The sequence below is a fragment of the Ambystoma mexicanum genome, chromosome 7p, assembly GCF_040938575.1.
Source record: "Ambystoma mexicanum isolate Mex_15411 chromosome 7p, UKY_AmexF1_1, whole genome shotgun sequence".
Lineage (NCBI taxonomy): Eukaryota > Metazoa > Chordata > Amphibia > Caudata > Ambystomatidae > Ambystoma > Ambystoma mexicanum.
This window is the reverse complement of record NC_090939.1, coordinates 384,818,442-384,842,584: the sequence shown is the minus strand read 5'-3', so window position 1 is coordinate 384,842,584 and position 24,143 is coordinate 384,818,442. Positions and strand designations below refer to the sequence as shown.

The window sequence follows — 24,143 nt, the reverse complement described above, 5'->3', positions numbered from 1 at the left end:
CTCCCTAACACATGGTCTTTTAGCATTCAAACAAAACAATTTTAGGGAGAAACCCTCTCGATATTGAAGAAGACAACTGGTCAATATGTCTTTGTTTCCCCCCTTTAAGCTGCTCACAGTTTAAGGACCGTGATCCCAAAAACAAGTCTTTGGACTGAAGGGCCGTGATTGCTTTATCCATGCCCCAATAGGGAGCATGGCACCCCTCACTTGGGTTTTACGAGTGTCTAGGCCGGGTCTGACCTATCCCCCAAGTCTGTAGTCCCTCCTCCTTGCTGAAACGTGTTGTTGATCTGCACCCATTTGCTTTCCACCGAGGCACTTCCTCTGTGGAGTGCCGCTGAGATCTTCTCCATTAGATATATGTCCCTGGCTGTGGAAGACCATTTGTGTACCGTTGGGAGGTGCTCCCTTTTCCAATGTCTGGCCCTATGGGCCCGTGCTGCTAGCAATAGAAAGTGGATCAGAGGTGAGGGCGCTCCCCACCTGTCCTTGTGCCTTTCCAATCTGAACAGCATGAACAGTGGGTCCAGATTATGCGTCCCGCGTCCCTGATCAAGCTCATGACCTCTGACCAAAACACCTGGTCCCTAGGGCAGTCCCACCACATATGCCAGAAGTCCGCCCTGGCTCCACATCCGTGCCAACACTGGGGGTTCACTGTTGGGAACATTTTGGAGAGGCGGACTGGGTCATACTGCCACCGATGTAAAAGCTTTATGGCCTGTAATTTATACTGGCAAGAGATCAAGGTATTCGAATGCACGCCTACACATTTGCTGCCAAAGCCTATCTCCCATTTCCACACCCAGGTCATTCTCCCATCGTGCTCGGAGACCCCTGGTAGACCCCCTGGATTCCAGAAGTGCTCGGTAGAGGCGTGCAATGAGCCTCTTCCATATCAGCATGACCGTCCAATACCTTCCCTACCGGGGTCAGTTCCCTGCAGATACACTCCTACCATTTATTGGACATGAATATCCCCTTGAGCCTGAGGTACATAAGAACAGAGAAACCTCCCATCCCCAGGGCTTCCTCAAGCTTCTGTATACTTATAAATTCCTCATCCTGGACCAATTTGCGTGCCCTCACTAATCCCGCTTCGAACCAGGTTTGGTATCTCTCATCCTCTGGTGTCTCGCCCTTGACCGGTGGTGCCCAGATGTGCCTCATCGGGAAGGGCCATGTGGTGACCCCCCCCCCCTTTTACACAGGGCCATGACCTCCCAGTGAATTCCCAGGATTGGGTGTTCTCTGATATGTCTCGGGTGTCTATTCCTTGGGACCCAGAGCCATTCACCTATCGTTGCCGGAAGTAGATGTTGATTCTCTAGAAAGACCCACTGTTTATCCGGATCTTCCATCAAATGTGAGACCATCACTCTAGGTTGTGCTGCCCTGTAATATGTTGTCAGGTCTGCAGTCCCACTCCCCCACTTTCCTTGGGAAGGATGAGTGTATCGGAGCCCACCCTGGGTTTGCGCTTCTGCCAGAGAAACCATGTGATGCGTTGCCTAGCCTCTTTCAAATGTTCCACCGGCGCACTGATCGGGAGCATCTGGAACAGGTATAGGACCCCTGGGAGGTGGTTCATTTTTTACCGCATTGAGCCTCCCCATCCACGACAGTTGTCCCTTTCCCCAGGCCTCCATTTCTGAGAATACTTTCTCGAACAAAGGTAGGTAGTTGGTCTGGCCTAGGTCCTGGTCTTGGCACACTGTTAATCCCCAGGTATCTCAGCCCCTCTAGTTGGATCTGCAGCCCCAAAGATTCTAGTTCCCCAATGTTTCTGGCTGTGTCTGAGGCAAAGGGGAAGATCACTGACTTGCCCGTATTCACCTTGAACCCTGAGAACCTTTCAAACTCCTCAGTAGCCTCCAAGGCTGCAGGGATGGACTGGGCGGGCTACCTCAGATGGAGCAGCACGTCATCCGCATAAAGTCCAAGTATAAATCAAGGCAAAGAGCAGGGGCGACAGAGGGCAGTGGGAATTCCCGGGATAGGCGCGCGTTAACGGTTACCCTGGCCGTTGGGCCCTCATATAGGGCCCTGATGCCCAGCTGGAACCCTTTGCCAAAGCCGAATTTCTCGAGTACTCCCTCCAGGAAGCCCCAGTCAACCCAGTCAAAAGCCTTCTCCGCATCTATAGCCACCAGTACCCGGTATCCCTCCTGAACCGCAGCTGCTCTCTTCAGGTGAAGTGTCTTACGCAAAGTATCCTTGCCTGCCCTGGATGAACCCTACCTGATTGGAATGGATGAGCCTCAGCATAAGGCCCTCCATCGTTGTGGCCAGGATCCTTGTGAAAAGCTTTGCATCCACGTTAAGGAGGGAGATAGGCTGATAAGATCTACAGTCTGTGGGGTCTTTGTCTTCTTTTGGAATTACTGTGATTAGTGCCTTCCCAAAGGACGGGTGGGCCCAGGTGGGCCCTCCCTGTGGTCGTAATGCTGGGTGGGAGGGGGTGGGCCCTGGTCGTAATGCACTGGTCGAAATGCCATAGAATAGGGCAGCTAGATGTCGAGCCAGTGGACCAGCAAAGGTTTTATAGAACACCGCTGTGTATCCATCCTCCCCGGGTGCCTTCCCTAGCTTTAGACCTGATTTTGCTTGCAGCACCTCTTCTTGGGTGATTGGCTTGTCAAGTTTGAGGATTTCTGCGGGTTTAAGTCTCAGGAGTTGTACTCCGGCAAGGTACGTTCTCAGCTCTTCTTCGCCTGAGGCTCCTTCTCTGTCGTATAGATTTTCATAGAATGCTGCGAATCCCCCTGCTACCGCTACCACCTCTGAAAACTTCTGACCCCCATCTCTGTGGATCCTTGCCACCCACCTCTCCGCCCTCTGGCCCCTGAGCCTTGCTGCCAACATGGCGTCTGCTTTGTCACCCTTCTCATAGTATTTCTGTTTCAGGTATTGCAGGTTAGCGAGCACCCGTCCCATTTCTATGTCCTTAAGCTCCTGGTGTTTATTTCTGGCAACCCTAAGGTCTTCTCCCTTCCTCCCTGTCGCCTTCTCCTCCCCCTTATCTAGGAGGCAAATTTCTCCCCTGAGGTTTCTGGATTGCAGGGTCCTGACCCTCTTCTTCTCAGACCCTTCTCTGATGAGCAGGCCTCTCCATGTTGCTTTCGCGGCATCCCAGACCATTCCCCTTTCGACCTCCCCCGTATCCTTAAGTGTGGAAAACTCTTCAATGGCCTCCCTCATCTCTTCCGCAAAGATTCTGTGGAGGAGGTCATTACAGCGCCAGAGTGATTATTTGGGTTTTAAGCCTGATAAGGTCACTTCCAGTTCTACTAGGCCGTGGTCGGACCAGCTTATTGGGAGGTGTGCACAAGACCCTACCCTGCTAAGGTGGTGTTGTTCCATAAAGAAGTAGTCTATCCTTGTCCGGGAGCCATTGACCGGTGAATAAAAAAGATAACCCCTCTCCAACGGATTAGAATCCCTCCAGACATCTACGAGTCCCTGGTTCCACATGTAGTCGGCAAAACCCCTGCTCGCCGCTCTCCTCTGTTCCCCTCCGGGATGCATCCGCCAATGGGATACTTTTCTCTGTCTGCCCACATGTTGAAGTCTCCCCCTATGATGAGGAGACCCTCTGCTTTACCCATAATTACCCCCATTGCTTCCCTGAGGAACTGCATTTGGCCAGAGTTCAGACAATAAATGGACGCAAGGGTAATCTTGGTATTAACTACGGTCCTGGAGACTACCAGCACCCTCCCATCTTTCCGATCCCAGACCACTGGTTCTGAGAGACTCATCTTCTGGTTCAATATAATCCCCATTCCTCCCTTTTTGACTGGCCCCGAGCCCCAGAATATCTGCCCAGTGTGAGCCCCTGGGGTGCACCTTTCCTCCCCCAGGACCGTTCGGGTCTCTTGCACTAGGATTGCGTCTAGGTTTCCATTCCTCAGTTCATTCCCCAGTAGGGAGCGTTTCGTGGGGGAGTTGAGACCCTTCACGTTCAAGGAACCTATTTTCAGAGACTCCACCCAGCCTCCAGAGTTATGGAGCGCCATTCAGAACGGTAATGTTCCTTCTTGGCCCTTTAGTGTTGCGTGGCTTGGTGACCCCCTTGAGTTTCAGTTGTGCCTAACCATGTATCGGGTACCTTAACCATCCCCTCCTACTCCTTGCAAGCTTTACATGTTCGGAGGCGCCCACCTTAAGGTGTGCCGCTGGGGATGATGACTCTGCTCCCCTGCCGGACTCCATAACCCCTCACCTCCCCCTGACGAGAGTAGAGCCCCTTTGAATCTCCCACTTCGATCAGTTGCTGGTGACCACCCTCATCACTTCCCTTCCCCCTACTCTTCTCGAGGAGGGGTATTCAATTTCTTAAACTTCCTGCCCCCTTGCATCTTCTTCTTTGTGGCCTGCGGGCCCAGGGTCTGCCGCTGCTATTCCAGGGGTGCCGCCGCTTCTCCATCTGTGCCCTCCATCTCCTCCTTGCTTCTAATGACCTGGAGCACCTGGAGGGCCTAATTTCCGCTGGTCACTCGATAATACACTTCTCCTCGATCAAAATTCAGTGCAAAGGGGTGAGACCAGCGGTATCTGATGTGCTTGTCCGTGAGCAATTGCGTGAGGGGGCGACAGGGTCAGGACGGAGAGGTCCCCTTCGTAGAGGAAACTTCTGAGATGCTTTGCCTTTTCAAGGCCCTCCATCTTCTCCTTGTATCTAAGGAATCGCACTATGATGGATCTTGGGCCCCTGCCTCCTCCTCTTCGGCCTCTGTGTGCTTTTTCCAGCTGCACCTCCTTTCCTCCTTCGAGCGCGAAGAGTTGATTTATTAGGCCATGTACCTTCTGTCCCACCTCTGTTGTTTCGCCTCTCTCTATTTTCTAAGTCGTCAAGCTTTAAGAGTTTTTCCTCCTCTCTCATTTCCAGGTCGGCCAGACGCACTTCATACTTCATGTCCAGTACATCCATTTGCAGGTGGTTGTGCTCAAGCCCCTCCAGTTTGTCCTCTAGCTTGTCGACTCTGCCCTTGAGGTCACAGATGGAGGCTTGTATGTTCGTCCTAATGGCTTTAATTTTTTGGAATATTTCTTTCAAATCACTCCTGGTCAGGACCGGGAGGGGAATTCCTTCTCCTGACGCCATTCTGTGGAGAGATGGGGGGATTCCCTTTGATCAGTTCCTAAGGGCCTCTGAAAGCGTTGGAGGGACAGGATTGCTGTGCGGGCCTTTTCTGTCGTGGTGTCTGGACCACGTGACTCCTCCAGAGTGCTTCCCCGGTGCCCTGATGGTGTTTGACTCTCCGTTATAGAGGGCCCGGTACCTCCCGATATTTGGGATGGATCCCTCCGCGCCCCACGTCCGCGCCCAGATTGTGTATCGCAGCCCAGTCTCTGATGTCTGTCTCCCTTCGGGTCCATGGGCCAGATGTGTAAAGGCCCCTATCGGCCCAGTCCAGCGCGGGGGTGGCATCCACCCCCGGGATCGCCTCCTTTTGTACTGTGGTGTGGCCTGTCTCAATTGGGGTGTCCTCACCAGGGGTTGTTTCCTCTACGTCTTGGCTGAGGGACTGATGGGCAGCTTCTTAAGGGGGTGCGTGGGTGCAATGGCCACAGATCGCACCAAGCGGGGGCCCCTCCCGCTTGCAGAGCGTTTTTTCGTGTCTTGCCAGTCCTGGGGCTCTATGGGTTCCAAAGATTGAGTCCAGTTTGAGGTCCGCCTGCGGCTTATGCACCCCCAGATATGTTTCATAGTGCTTCTTCCTGGTCTGCCAGGGTCTCTTCCTTAGGTTTTTCTGGAAGGGCCCGCATCGTGGGTTGCCGCTGGATCTCCCTGTCAGGATGCGCTGCAGGTCTCCTGCTTGGGTGGGGGGGTGCCCCCGGGTGCGTTGTGGTTCTCCTTTACGGGTTCAGGGTGTGCTCCTGAGCTCTGGATCCCCGCTCTCAGGCGCTGCCCCGTGCCTGCCACCAACTTCTGCCAGGGCTCGGTGCTGCCTCAGGGCTATTTCCTCTCTAGTTCTGCCCAATGTCTCGGCCTGTAGCGCACTATATCTAGGGGCCCAGGCTCTAGTAATGTTCCCCTTGTCTCCTATGCGGCTTCAGGAAGGCCCATGCTGTGTGAGGGCCTGCCACAGTACGGTGGGGCTTGACACTGTGTGCCGCATATCTCCTGGTGATTTCCAAGGCTGGCCCCCGTTCGGTGCAACACCGGGTGCACAAGGTTCTTTTCCGTTTCTATCGGGAGTTGTGTTTTTTCACTCCCTTTATGACATGTCCCGGGGGGAGAGTCTTGTTTTCACCCCCTGTCCCAGGCAGCCCCCCAACTTGTCTGTGGTTCACACTCCAGGCACCTCCCGGAGTCTCTGTCTCTGGTGTCATGGGGCCGTGGCGCACATTCCTGCTACAGTCCTCCCGCTTATGGCGACTCCCGCTCTCCCTCCTCCAGGGGATTCCTCACCTCCTCAAGGCGTACAATTGGGGGGATTTATCCAAGCGCCTTCTCCTTTCCCGGGCGTCTGCTCCAGGTGGTGTCACGGACCCAGTCCGTGTCCTCGAGCGCCAAACCTGTTCCTTCCCGTGCTGCTGGTGGGAGGTCTGTCTCAAGGCCCCTCTCTCACTGGGAGCCACTGGTGTTGAGGTCCAGGGTCTGGGCTCTGCGGGTGTTTTGTCTGCCTGGTATCTGTTTGGGGCTTGCACTGTCCATGCAGGTCCTGGGGCCTAATAGTAGCTTTTCCTCCTTTCCGCGAAACATCCCTGTTTCGCTGTGGCTGCCGTCCAGTCGCCTCCCCCGTACGGGACCCGGGAGATGCACCGGTTTAGGCACCCAGCGTGCTGTTGTGGCTCCTGGGGCACCAGAGAGCCAGTCCTCCGTCGGGGGTGGGGGGAATAAAGCCTCAATAGGCCCAGCAGGTGTGTGTAGTCCAGGGCCCGCGGGGAGAGCGCCAAGGTTGTCTCTGGCGCGGGCCACCACCCGGGCACAAGAAGAATATGGCTTTTTCCTTTTTGGGCGGGCGGTTCTGGGGGTTCCCTCCGGGCCGAGCCGCTTGTTCTCTTGATTGCTGCCTGCCCTCTTGATCCGCCTTGGTTAAGACGGATTTCTGAACTCTGACCCCTGGCACACTCCGGACCAAACTTTGGTAGCGAGTCCACTTCGGTTGCAGGTTCAAGTATGGCAATTTGGCGGCTCTGCGGCTTTCAGCGGCAAAGATACAGCGATGATTCTCAAACGGGACAGTGATGATTTCTACGCTCACGGTGGATGGATCAGGCCAGTTTCACTGCAACAAGCATCAGGGGCAAGAGGGGCACAGATGCAGCGCACCTGCAAAGTTTGTCACCACGGCTGGGTGACACGGTAACCGCGTATACTCCGGTTCGGGCACACTCACTTTACTCCAGACCTGGGAACGCCAAGTGTACGAAATTCGGTGTGAGAGTGGCGTGAACACAGGGCTAGCGACGTACCAAGGTTCGAGGGCCTCCTCAAAAAGGAGGCATTATCAGGGCAAAGAGTCTGCGTAAGCTGGTCAGTCCACTCGTTGGCCCAGGGACACTTCCAAGAGAGCTTACTTGCAGGGTTTGATGAAGGTGCCGAGAATAGTTGCTCCCACTATTCCAATTTCGCAGACCTTCTAGGATGACCAGATGCAGAGGGGTCCAACGGGACGACAGCGGCTCAGTGTGCCAAACCTTCCCGCGGGTCACCAGCGGTTCCTCTACTCAGCTTCATAGTTGCAGTAGAGGACCCACTGGTGACCCGCTGGAAGGCTTGGCACCTGCGCCCACTGTCGTCCCGTGGGACCCCTCTAAATCTGGTCATCCTAGAAGGTCTGCGAAGACGCTTCTACCCATTGGAATAGTGGGACCAACTATTCTCGGCTACCTACATCAAAACCTGCAAGTAAGCTTTCTCGGAAGTGTCCCTGGGCCAACCAGTGGACTGACCAGTTTACCCAGTTGCTTTGCTCTGTCACCGCCGCCGTTTTGAAGAGGCGTTCGAAACTTGGTATACTGCTAGCTCTGTGTCCACGGCACCCTCACAATGAATTTCGTACACTTGCCGTTCCCAGATCTGAAGTGAGATGAGTGCGCCAGGACCGGTGTAAGCGGTTGCCGTGTTGCCCTGCCGCGGCAACGACCTGTGCACGTTTGCTGCATTTGTGACCCTCTTGCCCCTGAAGCCTGCTGCAGTGAAATTTGGTCGATTCCTCCTCCCGGAGCGGAGAAATCGCCACTGTCCCATTTGGGAATAATTGCTGTATCACAGGAACTGAAAGGTGCCGAGACGTCCTTTTTGCCGCATTCGAACCTGCCAGCGAAGTGGACTGAACTGGCGAAGTTTGGGTCTGCTTGCGTCAGGGACCAGTGAGTACTCATTACCCCAACTGGTGGCCCCTAGCGCAAGAACCCATTTTTAGGCACAAGTGGCTCCGAGGGGCCCCTCTCCTTTCCACAGCTATTGCGAAATAGTGACTCCATCCCGCACTCTCAAACTGCCTCTGCCCTCAAGTGGAGGACCTTCTTGAATAGTGGGAACTAGTTCTGCATCATCTCATCCACCTTCCGGAGCTGCTAGAGACCCTTGAAGAGACCCTGTTCTGCCCATCGGAACAACTGCGTGCGTTTGCCTTGCATGTACTGTTGAGCTCAAGGCTCCTCTCTTCTTAGGGCTTGGACTGCCTCTTAGTTAGGTGTACCGTTGATGTTGAACTGGGCCTAAAGATTACCTGCACTGTCTGTTTCCTTCCCCTCTAGGTTGTCGACATATTTTGTGCAGTCACCCCTTTAGACCCCCATGGTCTTGTATATATATTGTATTGAGTGTGATGTATTGGTTTACTGAGTGATACTGTGTGATTCTTTTGCTATGGTCTATTTTACAAAGGCCTTGTAATAATTGTGTCTGTATTTTTGATATAACACCTGTCTGGAGTAATTTGTAAGTGTCCTTGCTCTGTGTGCTCATTGAGGTCTTTCAGTCACCCTCACCCCTCCTGAAACTTAGTCTTGACCGCCTGCCATAGCTACCCTGATTGGTCTGGCTTGACCAGAGGTTACCCTGTTCCAAGAAACTTGGTTGGCCTTCTGAACCTCTGCCCCTCCAGGACAGAGTTCAGAAATCCATCTTAACAGCGCCTAATCAGCTATTCATCCTTCTGAGATTGATGAATAAAGTACCATTACTTTTGGTAGTAATTCCACCATTGTTAGTGCACTTAGAAGTGGGAGGGTTCATGCATGAAGCTCTATACATAAACGTGATATAATAACATTCTCGCAGCATTAGGGAAACTCTAGACCACAGTAGCATACACATTTTGTATTTTGGCATACCCAAAATTATAGGTCATAGAAAGATAAAAAAGTAAAGTTGATTCAATATAAGAAGCTCTTAAAGTGGAGCATCCAGTCTGCCTGCCCTAAATAGACAAACCGTGCTCCCTACCTGTACCCTTATGAAAAAGCACATTAGCCACTGAAAGAAAGTCAAAAATTACATGAAATGAAGAAGGTTCCTGGCAGGACAAATTGTGGTGTGAATGTTGAACTGCAGTCGGCATTAAATGCAATGTGCACACATTTCACACGACTGGAATCTATAACAAACACAGTTTCTGTGTGCTGCGCATCCCCAGCTCCAGGCCCCCTCTTGATCAGTGCAGGGAAGGGTAAAAGGGGTGAGAGCAGGCTTTATGGAAGGGGTCCACCTGGCCCTTCTTAGAGACACCACTGCACCAGAAATAGCCACTACTGTACTACAAAAATTTGAATTATTTCCAGGAACCAGTATTGCTCAATCACCAAGCAACCCGCCTGGTAAGGTTACTTACATAGTGATAATGGGTCATTACTCCAACCCAGAGGAAGCCTATGGATTCTGGGTCTGTGCATCATGAATTGCCAGACTCTGGAAATCAGAGCCTGAAGATTATAAAATGGGATAATTGGGTGATTTAGAATTAGGCCTGGCGGCAGGGCCTTTCAGGCTATTTAGTTGGGACTCTACTCTTTGTGGGGGCCCCCTTTCGAATTTGACAAGAAAGCTTAATAGCTTTTCTTAAGCAGCCATTTGGGGGTTAAAGCTTCCACGCTAGCTGCCTTTCTTTTTTTTGCAATGCAGAGGCCAGTAAACCTGTCCTGTGATAATCTATAGTTTTAACATCCTCTCTGTAGCTACATCTAGGGTATGCCACAGGATGAGGTCACAGGGTGGAGCGTAAGGTATGCACATATGCCCATAAGAAACATTAGTCCTAACAAATTGAAGGCTGGTGCACTGTAATTGAGAGCTGTTGGCCAAGGATAGACCTTTCCAAAAACTGTTCAATAATCACAGACATGTTTCACCCTTTTTTAGCTCTTTGGAGTGGGATATCTAATATGCTGGGATATTAATAAAGTTCGACAGTGGAACAACTCATCAATGTATCCAACCTTAAACCTAAAACCATGGAAGTCATTCATTCAATTTGCATTAGGAAACATATTCTATTATAATATTTGCACCCCACAACTGACTCTCCTAACAGAAGTCCTTTACGTAGGTTTCACTGAATTCACTCTTCCCACTCCTTATGATACATGGCTTTTGCAAACAGATATGTGCTCCTGGGATTTAAAAAAACCCACCAACTGAAACTGCTTGTGCCCCAAAAAACGTGTTTACTTTTTTCTTTTGCCCTTTTGCATTTTAAATCCTTAAACTACATCAGATCAATGCCTTTTTATTATGAAAATATAGAGACAAGTTTTGACAGTTGTAAGAAAGAGGTCCCACAGTCATTGTTTTTGGATGCCCTACTCCTCTCCCCTGCACAACGTGTAAGAAGGGGCCAAATAATGGGGGTGGAGGCTGAGCTTCCTTATGGAACTCCCATTCCATACAGCCGATGCTTCTTCCTCCCTCGTTAGTTTCGGCTTTTTAACAGGACTTCAGTGAAGGACATGCAGAGTGCCTATAAATCGAGTGGCTGAATACAGGACTGGTAAGACGCTGTTATTACACCAGCAGCGTGTTTAAAACCGCTGCCACCGTTCTTTCCGGACCGGCTGATTAAGAGTCCTGCAGGCAGGAGGTGTCACTCCCGCCAGGTCTGACCTGGCAGGATTAAACCACCCGTCTGCAGGCGGACATGGAAACACCGGCTCCGTCATAGATGTCCATTGTCCCCATCCCCATGGAGTCCTATGGGGACTTGCAGAATTCCGCCTCCGGAATTCCCGGGTCACCGGGGTTTGAATGCCCCGGTGATTCCGGGAATCGCAGAGGCTGAATGGTAATACGGGTCCGTTGGTAACCTGTCAGTTTTTCCGGCACGGTTACTGCCGGACTCGTAATGAGGCCCATTAACGCTCAGAAGACTGCATTGAAAAAACCCTAGCAGGCACTTTGAGTGCAAAGTCTGATGGTAAGGCTTCAATAAAGCAAGCTGAAAGATTTCTCATGAGGAGGAGTTTGGGGCGGGAGAGGCAGAAATGGGTAGGAATGTCCATAGGGATTAGCATGGCCCTCGCAGTCAATGGGCGGGCTCATAACCAAACACCTATATACTGTATATCCCTCCTCATATGTCTTTCCTCTGTGTCCCTCCTCATATCCATTCCTCCCTACCTGTACTCTGTTGCAATAGTTTAGACTTATAGGTTTAGTTAATTTAGTTTATTTACTTATTTAGTGCACCCCACCCAAAGGTATCTGGGCACTTTTACTTAGGTACATGGTAGTTACAGAAATAATACACAGGACCCCAAAAAGCAGGAGAGGAGGTGTGTTACAGATCACCTTACAGGCAACAGTAATGAGAAACATAGGGGAAACAACTATGCGGTCAAACATATTTACATACATAAGTACAATTTTATAGATATACAATCACTAGGCCTAAATAACATTTGCAGAGGAAAGAGAGCAGTACAAGCTATGAGTTTTCAGTTCACATATCTTGTTGTAATCTTTCCTTACAGGCAGAAATATGTAGATGCTATTGTATAGGTATTGCTATTTAAACACTGTATAGGTCATACATGTCTTGTATTTGTGCCACATTTTGGGCTTTTGTATCTAAGAAGCAAAGAGATCAAGTCCGTACATTGAATAAGATGAATGCGTTCCATGATGCTTCTTTGAAAGAAATGCATGTTTGAGGAATGTTTTCCTGTTGGTATCCCGTAGATTGATGCAACGGGACACCATTTGCCAGCATCTATGATACGTTGATTGAATGCACAATTATATAAAATGCTAAAGGCACCTCGGAATGTAGTCCGACAGGAATAACCATCTTGTTGTTTTATTTCATGTGATGCCACACATTGCATCACAAAGGACCTCAGCGATAGTATACCGTTTTGGATAGGACTTCCTGTCATTGTGTATATTGCTCAATATGAGAAAAGTGAAGTCCACAAAGAGCACATAAATATTAACCATTAATCTTACAACAGTGGAAATTGTTATTCAAGATGTTCCTACACTAAATGGCAGTTTGACAGTAATGTTATGGCAACACGTTTATGAAAACTTGGGTGGAGTTGCCAGTGAACTAATTTATGCTAAAAAAAACTATTACCATTTAATCAGGAATTAAAATTTAAAATTTTAAGTATTTTCATTATTGTTTTTTTTTAAAGGGTGTAAACTTAAGTGGGGGCCAGAAACAACGAGTAAGCCTTGCAAGAGCAGTTTACAGCGATGCCGACATATTTCTACTGGATGACCCGTTGTCAGCTGTTGATGTACATGTTGGAAACCATCTATTCGACAAAGTGATTGGCAACACAGGACTTTTAAAAAACAAGGTATAACTGATGTCACTTTATTTAAAGTTCATGTTTACTACCCGGTAGCTTCTTGGCACTAGGTATTAAAGCTGAGTGGGTCAAACGGCAGCACCTAACATTTTGGGCTCTCAAGAGAGCCATTGCAAACACAAATATGTTTACACTGCAATTTTTCTAAATATTCAGCTAAATGTTATACAATCATTTGAGCAAAAGGACTGGGAAAGACTTCTGTTTGATAGTGATGTGTTGTTTTAAGTTAGTATCCGTCAAGACACTTCATTACGAGAATCGCGTTAAAACTCATTACCGGCATGGTAGTAGTAGCGCGTCTCGGTACCCTCGACGCCGCAAATAGCGGCTGATTACGAGAGCGGGAGCACGCGCGAACCCCATGCCGGTAACGGCTGCACCGCCATGCCGCTAAAGACCCCCCAAACCCCTGATAGTGGCATCACAGAACCCGCTGATACTGCCTCTGTCCAAGAGCAACCCCTTAATAACGGACCTGGCAATTCCATCATGCTAATACCGGGCTCGTAATACCGGACCCGGAAGTAACGTCATTGCGCCGGAACGGGAAATGCAGCAGCGTCCATCTTAAAAAACACAATCCATTCAATCCTCCGAACACAGCACTGCTACTGAGTTGGGAGGAGGGCAAATCAACAGACAATGTCCAGGGCAACACGAAAATCCGCCCCCTGCCTATGCAAGAAGAGGTTCTCGGACAAAGAACTTAATATGTTAGCCGACACGCTGGTTGCACGTGCTGAGGAAGTCTTTGCCACAGATCTGAAGCGTCCAGCACAACTGGGTAAAAAAGAAATCTGGGAGGAGGTGGCAAGGAAAGTCCCTGCGTTTGGCACCACCACCCGCACAGTAAAGGATGTTAAAAAAAATGGGATGGTCTACGCGTCCGCAACATCCTGTCTGCCAACCGCAGGGAGGCCATGGCAACAGGCGGCGGGGACCACTCCCCGACCAAACTGACATGGTGAGAGGAGACGTGTAGCACCACTATCAGCATGAAGTCGATGGAGGGCTTTGGAGACCTGGAGGAGGGTGCACCGTCATTGGCAGATGGAGGTGAGTGTCCCCATGAACCACAGAGAACCAAAGCATGACGTAGCACAACTGACGTGAAAGTTTACCAAGTCAATGCATGGCCCATCATACACACAGAAACAGATCCATGTCAGATGGTGGCCCAAACCCTGGCACATTGATATGCATGCTGCGTGCCAATCCCATTACCAACAGACACCCAACACACAGCAAAAAAACACATGTCCAAACAAGGGATCCAGGGCCAGTCAAGAAGGCAGAGGACCTTCCACCTCTGGGGCAATACCAGCGCCCAGAATGCAACACATGCCATGGGACTCCCAGGCAACTTACCGAGCAGCCAGGCACGTCGTCCAGCATGTCGCTCAATGTAGTGGGGTAGCGAGGAGTTCCGCAGCAACATGGCATCATGTGTGGATCCGGGAAATCGGGCACAACAATGTGTGATGATCTTGCTGGAGTCACATACCATCTGCACATTGATGAAGTGGTATTACTTATGATTGAAGTACACCACCTCCATGGCATGAGGGACCACCAATTCTACATGGGTGCTGTCGAGGGCACTGATGCAATTGGGCATGCCTGCCCCTGCATGGAAGTCAACTTTAGTGTCAGCTAGCTCCTGGCCAGTCCGTGATAGGGATATGTGGTTGCTTGCGTGCTTCAGGAGGGCATCCAGCACTTGGGTCAGCATGTGTGAGAAGAGAGGTTGTGATATGCCAAGTAGCTGGCCCACTGTGTGCTGGTAGGTGCCTATGGCCAGGAAGTTGAGCACAGACACTACCTTCAGTAGAGGGGGGATGGCAGAGCAGATTTCTATCAGGCTGACAATGTCATTGTGTATCATGTCACTTATGGTGGTGATGGTGTCACGGTCCAACCAGTACAGGGTGTGGATCTACACAGGGGTTAGGTTGAATGGACTGGCTCTGATGCAGGGATTGGTGGCTGCCTAAGTGGTACCACTGCCTGCACTGGTGGGGCTTGCTGGGCCTGTCTCACCCTCCTTCTCCTCCTGCGTCTGCTCTGTGCTGCCTGTTTTTGTTGTTGCTGGAGTATCAGTACAGGCATGTCCTCCAGCCCCAGGATTGCAACAGCAAGTGGGATCATTTTGTTATAGGAAGGGGTGTGATGTGTGGGTGTGCTCCTTTTGTGCTTGGACAGGCTCCATTGCCTCCACCTGTGGTGATTGTGTGCACCTGTGGCTGTTGGGTACACAGCAGGTTCCTATTTACGGGTGATCCGCGATGCCTGTAATAACGCCATCGTCCAGCCCCAATTTACCGCCTTCGGGATGCCGGTAGGTGCATGGCCGCGTGACTTTTGCTGTCCTCCTGTTAGCGGCATCCCGGTATTGCTGCCATGAAGGGCACATTTACGCACGCATGCTGGTATGAAGGGGCACGGTACAGGCGGTGGCGGTATTGCCGGGTTTGCGGCTCATAAGGGCCCGGAACGGTACTCGATGCCGGTATTACCATTCCGCCTTCCTTTTTTGCTTAACTCCATGCTCGTAATGAGGCCCATATGTTTGAAAATATCATACAGAAAGGTGTAAGGTGGCGGATGATAGCCATCCCATTGGAAGCGCTAAACAAACACAAGCACCTGAACTTAAATTATTGTATTCACTGGTTACTGGTGCCCTGTCATCAGAACGAACTACTGCAATGTGCCCTCACCAAAGAGATTTTGAAAGGAGACCAGCTGCAGCATGTTTCAGCCACTAATGTTGTTATTGTATGCAAGTTGGGAGAAAAAGATATATATTGTCATTGTAGTTAAGGCAGGACAGAACCAGGACCATCACCACTCGTTTTCATTCAGAATGTGGAATGTGTAGTAATGAAACCTTGTACACTGAAATATTAGGTGCACATGGGTGAAGGTTGTGACCACTGTCCATAACTGAAAGCTGTGACTAGTATCCATTGATGGGTTAAAATATATTTGGCCATGCACACTGACCATGGTTGAATGCCATGCTTAATGCCAGTTACTGTTGTAATGTAATTAGTGATGTGATCTGTGATGTCATCATTGTGGTCATAGGCTGTGCAACAGGGGGCGCGAAGTGAAGGTGGCTTTAGCTGAATTTCAGGGGTTTTGTTGCGTTAAGTTCTCACCTTAACATCCCTGCCACTAAAGTTTTTTCCTTGGATATACATATATTATAGGGCAGGGGTCGCCACACTATAGTTAAGGTGTCTAGCATGAGCCATAGGAAATCCGAAAATTCGATTGCTAATAACTTTTGATGCAAACAAATTGACACAGGTCCCCCCCACCCACACCCCCTGACTGAAAATTATGGGAAAGATTTGTTAAAAGAAAATGTTATTTAGAAAGCAACAAAACACTGTTCTCGGCCCGCTCCCATTAATTATCCCATAGAGAAAAATTTCTAATTTTATCAAGCCGAAGCGCAAAAAACGCTGCAAGGAATTGGATCAAATAAGAAATAACTTGGGCACAAAGCGTTGACTTAATTTCCAGGACAGTTTGGGGTTATTCCATCCAGTAGTTTTTAAAATATTTATTTCTTTATAAAAAAAAATTTAAGAAATAGGCAGACAGGTTACAGTTCACACTAAACAAGCACTAGTCCAGTCCCGATCAAACGCATCCTTTGGTATTAATTGTTCATACACTTAAACATAGGTCTAGCCAGATTGGGCACAACTTAAATACACTGGTCCACTCGAGACCCTCATCTTATCCTCTCATCCTGCTGTTGTTCGTAAAAGGTAGTCCTGGAATGGCCTCCAAATGTCTAACGGCCTGCACATCGGTATAACCATTGCAACACATCCCTCCTCGCTCCTCCCTCTAATAAATTCCTGAAGCCATTTTGTACATGTAGGAGCTACTTTGGATTTCCAATGTTTCAATACACATTTTTTGGCATTAATACAACTCGCATTAAAAAAATCTACGAACAAGCACAGAGACCTTACCAAATATATAGGGGGAGAATTCACAGGGCGTATCTGCACCACGTTGTACAAGACGTCTGCCTCTTCCTGCCAGAAACGTGTCTTCAACGGGCAGCCACAGAAAATATGAAAGAAGTCCACCCCTGCCCTCCCATATTTTACCATTGCATCGCTGGCATTGGTTGTAAATCTGGAAATACACGCCAGTGTATAGCATAACTGATTCAATATCTTAATTTGTATTAATCTAAAGCTCACGTTGAGTGAGACTTCCCTCGTCAAGACACCATTTATGCCATTGGTAATCCTGTATCTCAATAGCCAGGTCCCGCTCCCACTTCACCCTTGCCTTATTCACAGAAGGCTGACTAGCCGGACTCAATCTATATAGCCTAGAGACCAGTCTCCTGGCGTCACCGTTTGACACCCGCTCAGTGCACTTGTGAGGGTCTGGCTCTTGTAGGGAACGACGGCCACCTGTGACGAGCGGCCTCCCTCATCCTAAAGTATTATAGTGTCTTTAATGGGGCTATTACGCAACTTTGCCACAAACTCTTCCAGTGTCACAAATCCCCCTTCTGGGAACAAATCCCTCAATACCATCTGCTGCTCAGCCTCCCAGGACTTCTGTACGTCCAAATCATACGTGGTGGGGAGTCTATGGCAATTCCACAGGGGCACTGCCCCACCATACAGAGCAGCTATCCCCAGTGTTTTAAACAGTCGAGACCACGCATTCACAGTCGTGCAAACCAGGTCGAAAGTACAGGAGCCCATGTTCCCATTACTGAAAATGACCGACCTCAAGTATGTTGGTGCAGCACTATAACACTCCATCGCTCGATGTACCGGTTCCTTAACTGAGAAATACCAGTGGCCAGCATATTGTGCTTTCGCAACTATATAATACAGTTTGAAGTCACACGCTGCCGGACTCCCTTGATCATAGGGTTCCGCTAATCCCTCCCCACTCACCCAGCCACCCTAGTTTCCCATATGTATTCGATAGCCAACGACCAGAAGTTTAATAAAGAAAAGTCGTCCGGGTCATATCGGACAGTGCTAAAGTAATACAATAGTTTAGGGACCACCACCATTTTCTTTTTCTTAAACCTTTATTTATTTGACTTGACAACACACGAGCAAACAGAGATGGATACAGAGCGACATCAAAATACACTTTACACAATGCATACTTTACAATACAGTGTTAGGAGACCGCAAAAATAACAAGGCTTGGATTCTAGGTAATGTATTGGAATCAGGATTAAGGAGACACAATTCACAGGGCGGAATTATTGAGGGGAACGAGAGGGGGAAGAGGATTCAGAGTTTGAGTTTGAGGTCAAGTTGGAGATGTAACTACGGAACTGTCGCCAAATATCCCTTGGTTTCGAGTGAGGATGTTGCAGTGCACCCCAGGCCTCTTTGGTATCATGCGCCCAACTGACTGTCCTGAGCCACTGTGCATACGTGGGCGCTCTAGGACAAAGCCAGCACATCAATATGCAGCGTACAGCCAGTACCATGCAGAGTCCCGCTAGCCTCTTAGAGTCGCGTCCCAACTGGTGAAAGTTGTGGAAGAGACAGCGCATTGAGGAGGGGGTCTATAGTTTGGTCCAGTATGTCGGACAATGTGGAGCATATTTCGGTCCAGTATTGAGTCAGACGTGGGCAAGACCAGATCATGAATGTAGGGTAATTGGTCGGCGGCACATCTGGGGCAGCTGGGAGGAAATTCGTGAAACATATGATGCACTCTACTTGGCGTGTGATGATATCTGTGCAACACCTTAAATTGTATTCATTTGAACCTAGAGTTATAGGACACATCCTGGGTGCGAGCGCACTTACAGGCCCAGCGTTCATCGGTAATCTCAACTCCGAGATCCTTTTCCCACCTGAGTCTCAGTTTGCTAAAGGAGGGGGCAGCTCTAGTCTGTAATAGGGTATAAAGCCTCAAAGCTTTCCCTCAGAGTCGAAGGAGCAGAGCTCCGAAATTATGGGTTTGTCCGGTGGCAGCGTGGGGAAGTTGGGGTATCTGGCTTTAAGATTCTTCTGGAGAGAGGAGTATTTTTGCCATGCTGAAGGCTTCCGCTTGAGGGAAAGAGGGAAGATTCTTGTGTATTAGAGTAAGGGCACATCGACTTTGGGTGGAGTAATTAGTGTAATACATCTGGGGTCCCCACTGTTTAGCAAATCTTTCGCATTGTTCAGAGCGGCATGGGTCTCTTGTAAGCATAAGATCTTAACCCTGTGGCGTTCAGCATACAGTTTTATCTGCCGCATCTTTTTGTGGTTACCCAGACCCCTCACATTCCAGCTCATGAAGGTTAAGCTGCTATCCACCATTTGTGTGGGGGTGTTGATTGAGTTTTTGTCTATGGATTAGCAGTAGCCAATGCCAAATTGGCTTGGGCGAGTGTGTCACCCTATCTGTGTGCCTGTGATATGTGTGGCGTCTCTGGTGGTTGTCAAGACTTTTTTAACATAACACCACATCGCCCCCACCCACACCCCTCCCCCAAACAGGTGAATGGTACCCCAACAAAGCCATAACAACAGCAAACTTCTCGGCATCAGCGCCTGTGGGCCTGTTAGCTGGCCTGGCGATGACGCACCGGACTGGGGAGAGTGCAAGGAGATTTTCAATATAGTAGGATTAACCAGTGTGCTTAGTATATGCAGCATGTGCGTAGGATCAGTGGTTCAAAAAATGGGAGCAACAACAAACTGTTAATGCGCTCCCGTGGGGCATAATGATAACCCAGCATAACTGTAACCATAATCAGGTCCCTGGCATCTATGTCTGGGGGCCTGAGCATCGGCATGGCATTACTACTTCGGACTGGGAGATATTAGGATATCAGTTATTTCTAAACACAATGGGCCTCATTACACGGTAGGAGGTAACCATGCCGCTATTAGCGGCATGGCTACTCCCTTACCACATACTGGGTCCAGGTAGGCGGTATGGGGACTTACCAGGTAATTCCGACCCTGGAGGACCCGGTAAATCCCCATGCCAAATACCATTCCCCATTCCAGCCCCCATAGGGCTCAATGGGAATGGGGAAGGAGCTTATAACGGTTCCGCAATTTGCACTACCGTTATTAGCTCTGAAGTCCCTTAGCGGGTCCCGTCCTTAACACCTGGTCACACCAGGCGTTAAGGATGGGACTCGCTGAGGGACCTCGTAGTAGGGCGCTAAGGGATTACCGTGTAAGGATGCCCAATGAGTCTGTGTGGTAAACGAGGTCCACATAATAAAGGATCAATTGAACAAGAAGGAACAAAATCGACAACAAATGTACTCTTGAGAGGTATAGCCGCTACCATGAGCAAGGCAGTATGTGGGCCTATTGCTGATGTAGGCTCAATTGGTAACAACAAAGCACCGTAAAGTCCACCGCAGTGATGGGTGATCAGCCCGGGAAATGTTCATGAATTAATTTTGAAGCCTCTTCCGGAATCGTGAAGAAGAATGTTTGGTTAGAATATTCGATCCTTAATTTTGCGGGGAATAGCATGGAGTATTTAACCTCTAAGTCTCGGAGTCTCTTTTTCACAGCCATAAAGATTTTGCGTTCCTGCTGCACAGTAACTGAGAAATCCGGGTAAAGATGGATCCTCGCCGACCCAAGAAGCAACTCTCCCTTAACCCTAGCTGCCCCTAGGAGGGCATCGCAGTCCCGGAAATTTAAGATTCTAGCTATAATGGGACGTGGAGGTGCGCCCGGTCTGGGCTTTGCTGTTAGGGAACGGTGGGCCCTTTCAACTGCGAACTGCGGGGAGAGTTTTGGCGTATCCAGGAGTGTTAGAAGAATGCGTTCCACGTAGTCCTCCATAGGTTCCTTGATATTGTCCTCGGGTATTCCGACGATGCGCAAGTTATTTCATCTCGAGCGAGATTTGAGATCGTCATTTTTCTTTTCAACTGCTGATACCCAACTGGAGAGTGTGGAAACCGCAGCGCGAAGGGTGCCCAGGTCATCCTCAGCGGCCCCCACCCTTGTTTCAATTTCGGCCACACGGCCGTCTGTCTTTTCGATATGAGCTTTTATAGAGGAGATGGTGCCATTCATATCATCAAGTTTAGTATGCAATGTGGTGAATCCCTCACAAATATACTCCATCATCTTCTGTGAGTCATCTGGGATTGAAGGGGCCGAGGTGGTGGGTGCCTCCTCTGGGGTCTCGGCCGCCGGGCTTGACAGTGTTTTAGTAAACATATTCAGCGAACTTTGCTTTTTCCCTGCACCAGCTCCTTTAGTCATGAGGACAAGGGAAGGCTTCCAGCAACAAGGGTAAGTGTGAGTGATCAGAGGTATTGGAATTCCTTGGTAACAATTGTTGGAATAGGGGTATCTGGGCGGGTTGTTGTGCGGTCCTTCCGTTTGCTGAGCCTATATAGATGACCCTGGTTAAGCTATGCTCTCAGGCTTCTTTTGAGCATGTAGGTGTGTACCGCAGCAGTAGCCTCTCAGTCTGCCCCTCTATGGATTCAGCGCAGACGGCGGCATCACTAGTCGAGTTGAACTGTGTCCGTATCAGCAGCAGCGGGGAACCCTCTAGGAGATGTCTGGTGAGAGTCCGTCTGCTGGCGGTGTAGGCTCCCGGGGCCGGCCGTGTGCAGGATAGGTTCTGGTGATCAGGGCTGGCCCATGTCAACAGCCGGGGCCACGTGGGGCGACCAGGGAGTCTCAGCGCGATTTAAGGTTTATAAAGCTGACCCAGTAAAGTCCACATCCCAGTTCAGTTTGACCACGGACACATCTCCGGCTCCCATGTTTACAGTCATATTAATTCTTTGCGGGGTTGGTAGCAGCGGGGGGCCGTTCAGGGGGGGCTCAGTTCAAAGCAATCCGCCAATGGCGGCATCCAGGGGGCCAGCAACTTGTTGCCCTGGTGCCGGAGGTGCACAGAGGAGGTGTACATAGGCCAGTTCGTCGGCCCAGGACACCACCACAAAGCCCCAAACTCCTGGAGAGGAATGGGCTGGCGCCACTCGAGGAGGGTTGTAGTGAGTATTGATGTGAATCAGGGGGGGGATACTCCCCAGAGTTCAGGCAAATTACAGTGTTTGGGCCCCGGGGTCGCTCCCCACAGAGCGCCCGGGCCGATGGTATCTCCCGGCGATACGGGCTCAATGTTTGGCGGTTGCCACCAGTCGCCCCCTGTGCCTGGGGGAGGGGGACCGAGGGAAAATCACGGCCGCTGGAGCCGGCACTGTAGTATTGCAGGAGCGGTCCGCTCTCACCCTCCAGAGCTCCCTACCTTATCGTGTGCTGAACGAAGTGTGCATCCAAGGAGGAGGGCAGCAGGAGGGGGGCAGGCGAGCAGCGCACCGGCGCTGGACCAACGGCAATGGCGCCGTCCACCCACGATGCCCCTGTCCACAGAGCGGGGGCACCAGGGGCGTCAGGATCCAGCCCCGGGTTGGCGGGGCAGCCCGCAGCGGTCTTTGGGCCGAGGTGTCCTGGAGGCTTGGGTACACGGCTGGGGGCCCCGCACAGGGGAACGCCGAGTGTTCCTGGATGGATTCTGGCCACTTGGCGCGTTCCTCGGGCCTGGATGTCCCTCCCCCACGGAGGCCGGGAGCACCGCAGTGTTTGGTGAGCTGCGGCAGACGGAGCTGCAGCATGGAGCAAGCCAGGTGTTTGCAGCCCTGGTTCCTGCGGTGGCTGTAGCTACGCTCCCAGAGGGACCTCCGTTCAGTGAGTCGGCGGAGATGTGGTATGCAGGTTCCCACAGAGGCCACAGCAAGAAGGTATGGATTTGCTGTATCAGTGAGGTTATATCAAAGAATATGTGCTCTTCCAGTCCGGAGCTCGGCACTTAGGCTGCCATCATGCTTCAGTGCAACAGCACCCCCCCGACCACCACCATTTTCAATAAAGACTATCTCCTGTATAGAGATATAGGCAGTCTGGCCCACAGTTGCAACTTAACAGCAAGGGAATTTAGATACGCCCTACATTATCAACATATAACGAGTAATGCATTTGAGACACTAATATGGCCAAGTATTTGCATCCGGTTGGGATCCACCTGCACCCCAATAATTAACGTGGCCGTGGGCTATCGTCCGAAAGCCGAAATAATTCTGATTTTTCTGTGCTCATTTTGTAACCGGAATAATGTGTGAATTTGGAGATCTCCTCCATCATCAGCTCCATATTCTGCTCCGGGTCTTGAATGTACAGTAAGGTATCATCTACGTACAGCGAAATAACTTGAGGCGGACCCACTATATGGATCCCTCTATGCCCATGCCTTTCCCCCATCAGCTGTGCAAGAGTTTCTATCGTTAGGGCAAACAGCAGAGGGGCTTGGGGGGCACCACATCCAAAAGGCCAGTGATAACATGCCATTGGTGCAAACCCTGGGGACCTGATCAGTATACAGTAGTTACACGCAGCTAATGAAGTAGCCCCCAAACTGCAAATGCACAAGAATTTCCAAGACACAGAATCGAAGGCTTTCTCTGCGTCAAAGGAAGCTGCGACTGCCCTGGCCCTCGGTCTATTTGCGATATAATACAAAAAATATGTAATAAATTAAGTGCAGTGGATCGGTCCGTAATAAATCCTGACTGCTCCGGATGTACCAGCAATGACATGTATGGTAACAATTGAGTGTCCAGAATTCTTGAGAATATCTTTGCATCTGCATTGATCAATGGCAGTGGCTTGTACGAGGCCAGGTCATGTGATGGCCTGTCCAGCTTCAACAATACCGAGATTATGGCCTGCAAGAGCGATGACGGTAACCAGCCAAGTACTAACGATTCCTCCCAAAGCCTCAGCAATCTCGACGCCAGTATTAACTGGAGCTCTTTATACAATTCTATACAGAACCGATCGGACCCCAGGGCCTTCATGGGCGCCAGAGACACAATCGCTGCAGTTACTTCCTCCAACGTAACCGGCTGATCAAGATCTGAGCACGCCTCCCCAGGTAAGCTTGGGAGAGCAATGCTGCCTATGTAATGATCCATCCCCTCATCCGTACACGTATCAGAATTTATAAATAGGGCCGCATAATAGTACCGGAATTCCTCATTTGTAGTAAGCATTTCCCCCGTCCGGTGCTCTGATTCAGGTAATGTGCTGCATGCCTCTCTTGCCCCGTACTAATCCAGCTAGGAAGCGTCCTGGCCTATCTACCTCCCCATATATGTGCGCCTGGGCTGGTCTTGCCATACACCTGACCTCCCTATCCGCCAGTTCCCTACATTTCAGCAGGTTCGATTTGATCAACCCCAACAGTACCCTATCTTTGGATGTCCCATAGTCATTCTGGCATTCTGGAGCTGCTAAGTAGTTTTTAAAATATTTGATGGGGAAGGGAGTGCCCCCTTTGCCCGAAAATATAGCTATATCTCCCGT

The 24,143-nt window shown here is 50.1% G+C and overlaps 1 protein-coding gene across 4 annotated transcripts in view; it reads left to right on the top strand.

Annotated features, from left to right (window-relative positions):
* The window catches only part of LOC138526081 (multidrug resistance-associated protein 1-like), a 1,621,759-nt gene that overhangs the window by 746,700 nt on the left and 850,916 nt on the right, over nucleotides 1-24,143 (top strand). For all 4 annotated transcript variants that reach the window (XM_069636425.1, XM_069636424.1, XM_069636423.1 and 1 more), the window contains exon 14: nucleotides 12,595-12,762. In XM_069636425.1, the coding sequence (XP_069492526.1) occupies nucleotides 12,595-12,762 (168 nt within the window). The remainder of the gene's footprint in view (nucleotides 1-12,594; nucleotides 12,763-24,143) is intronic.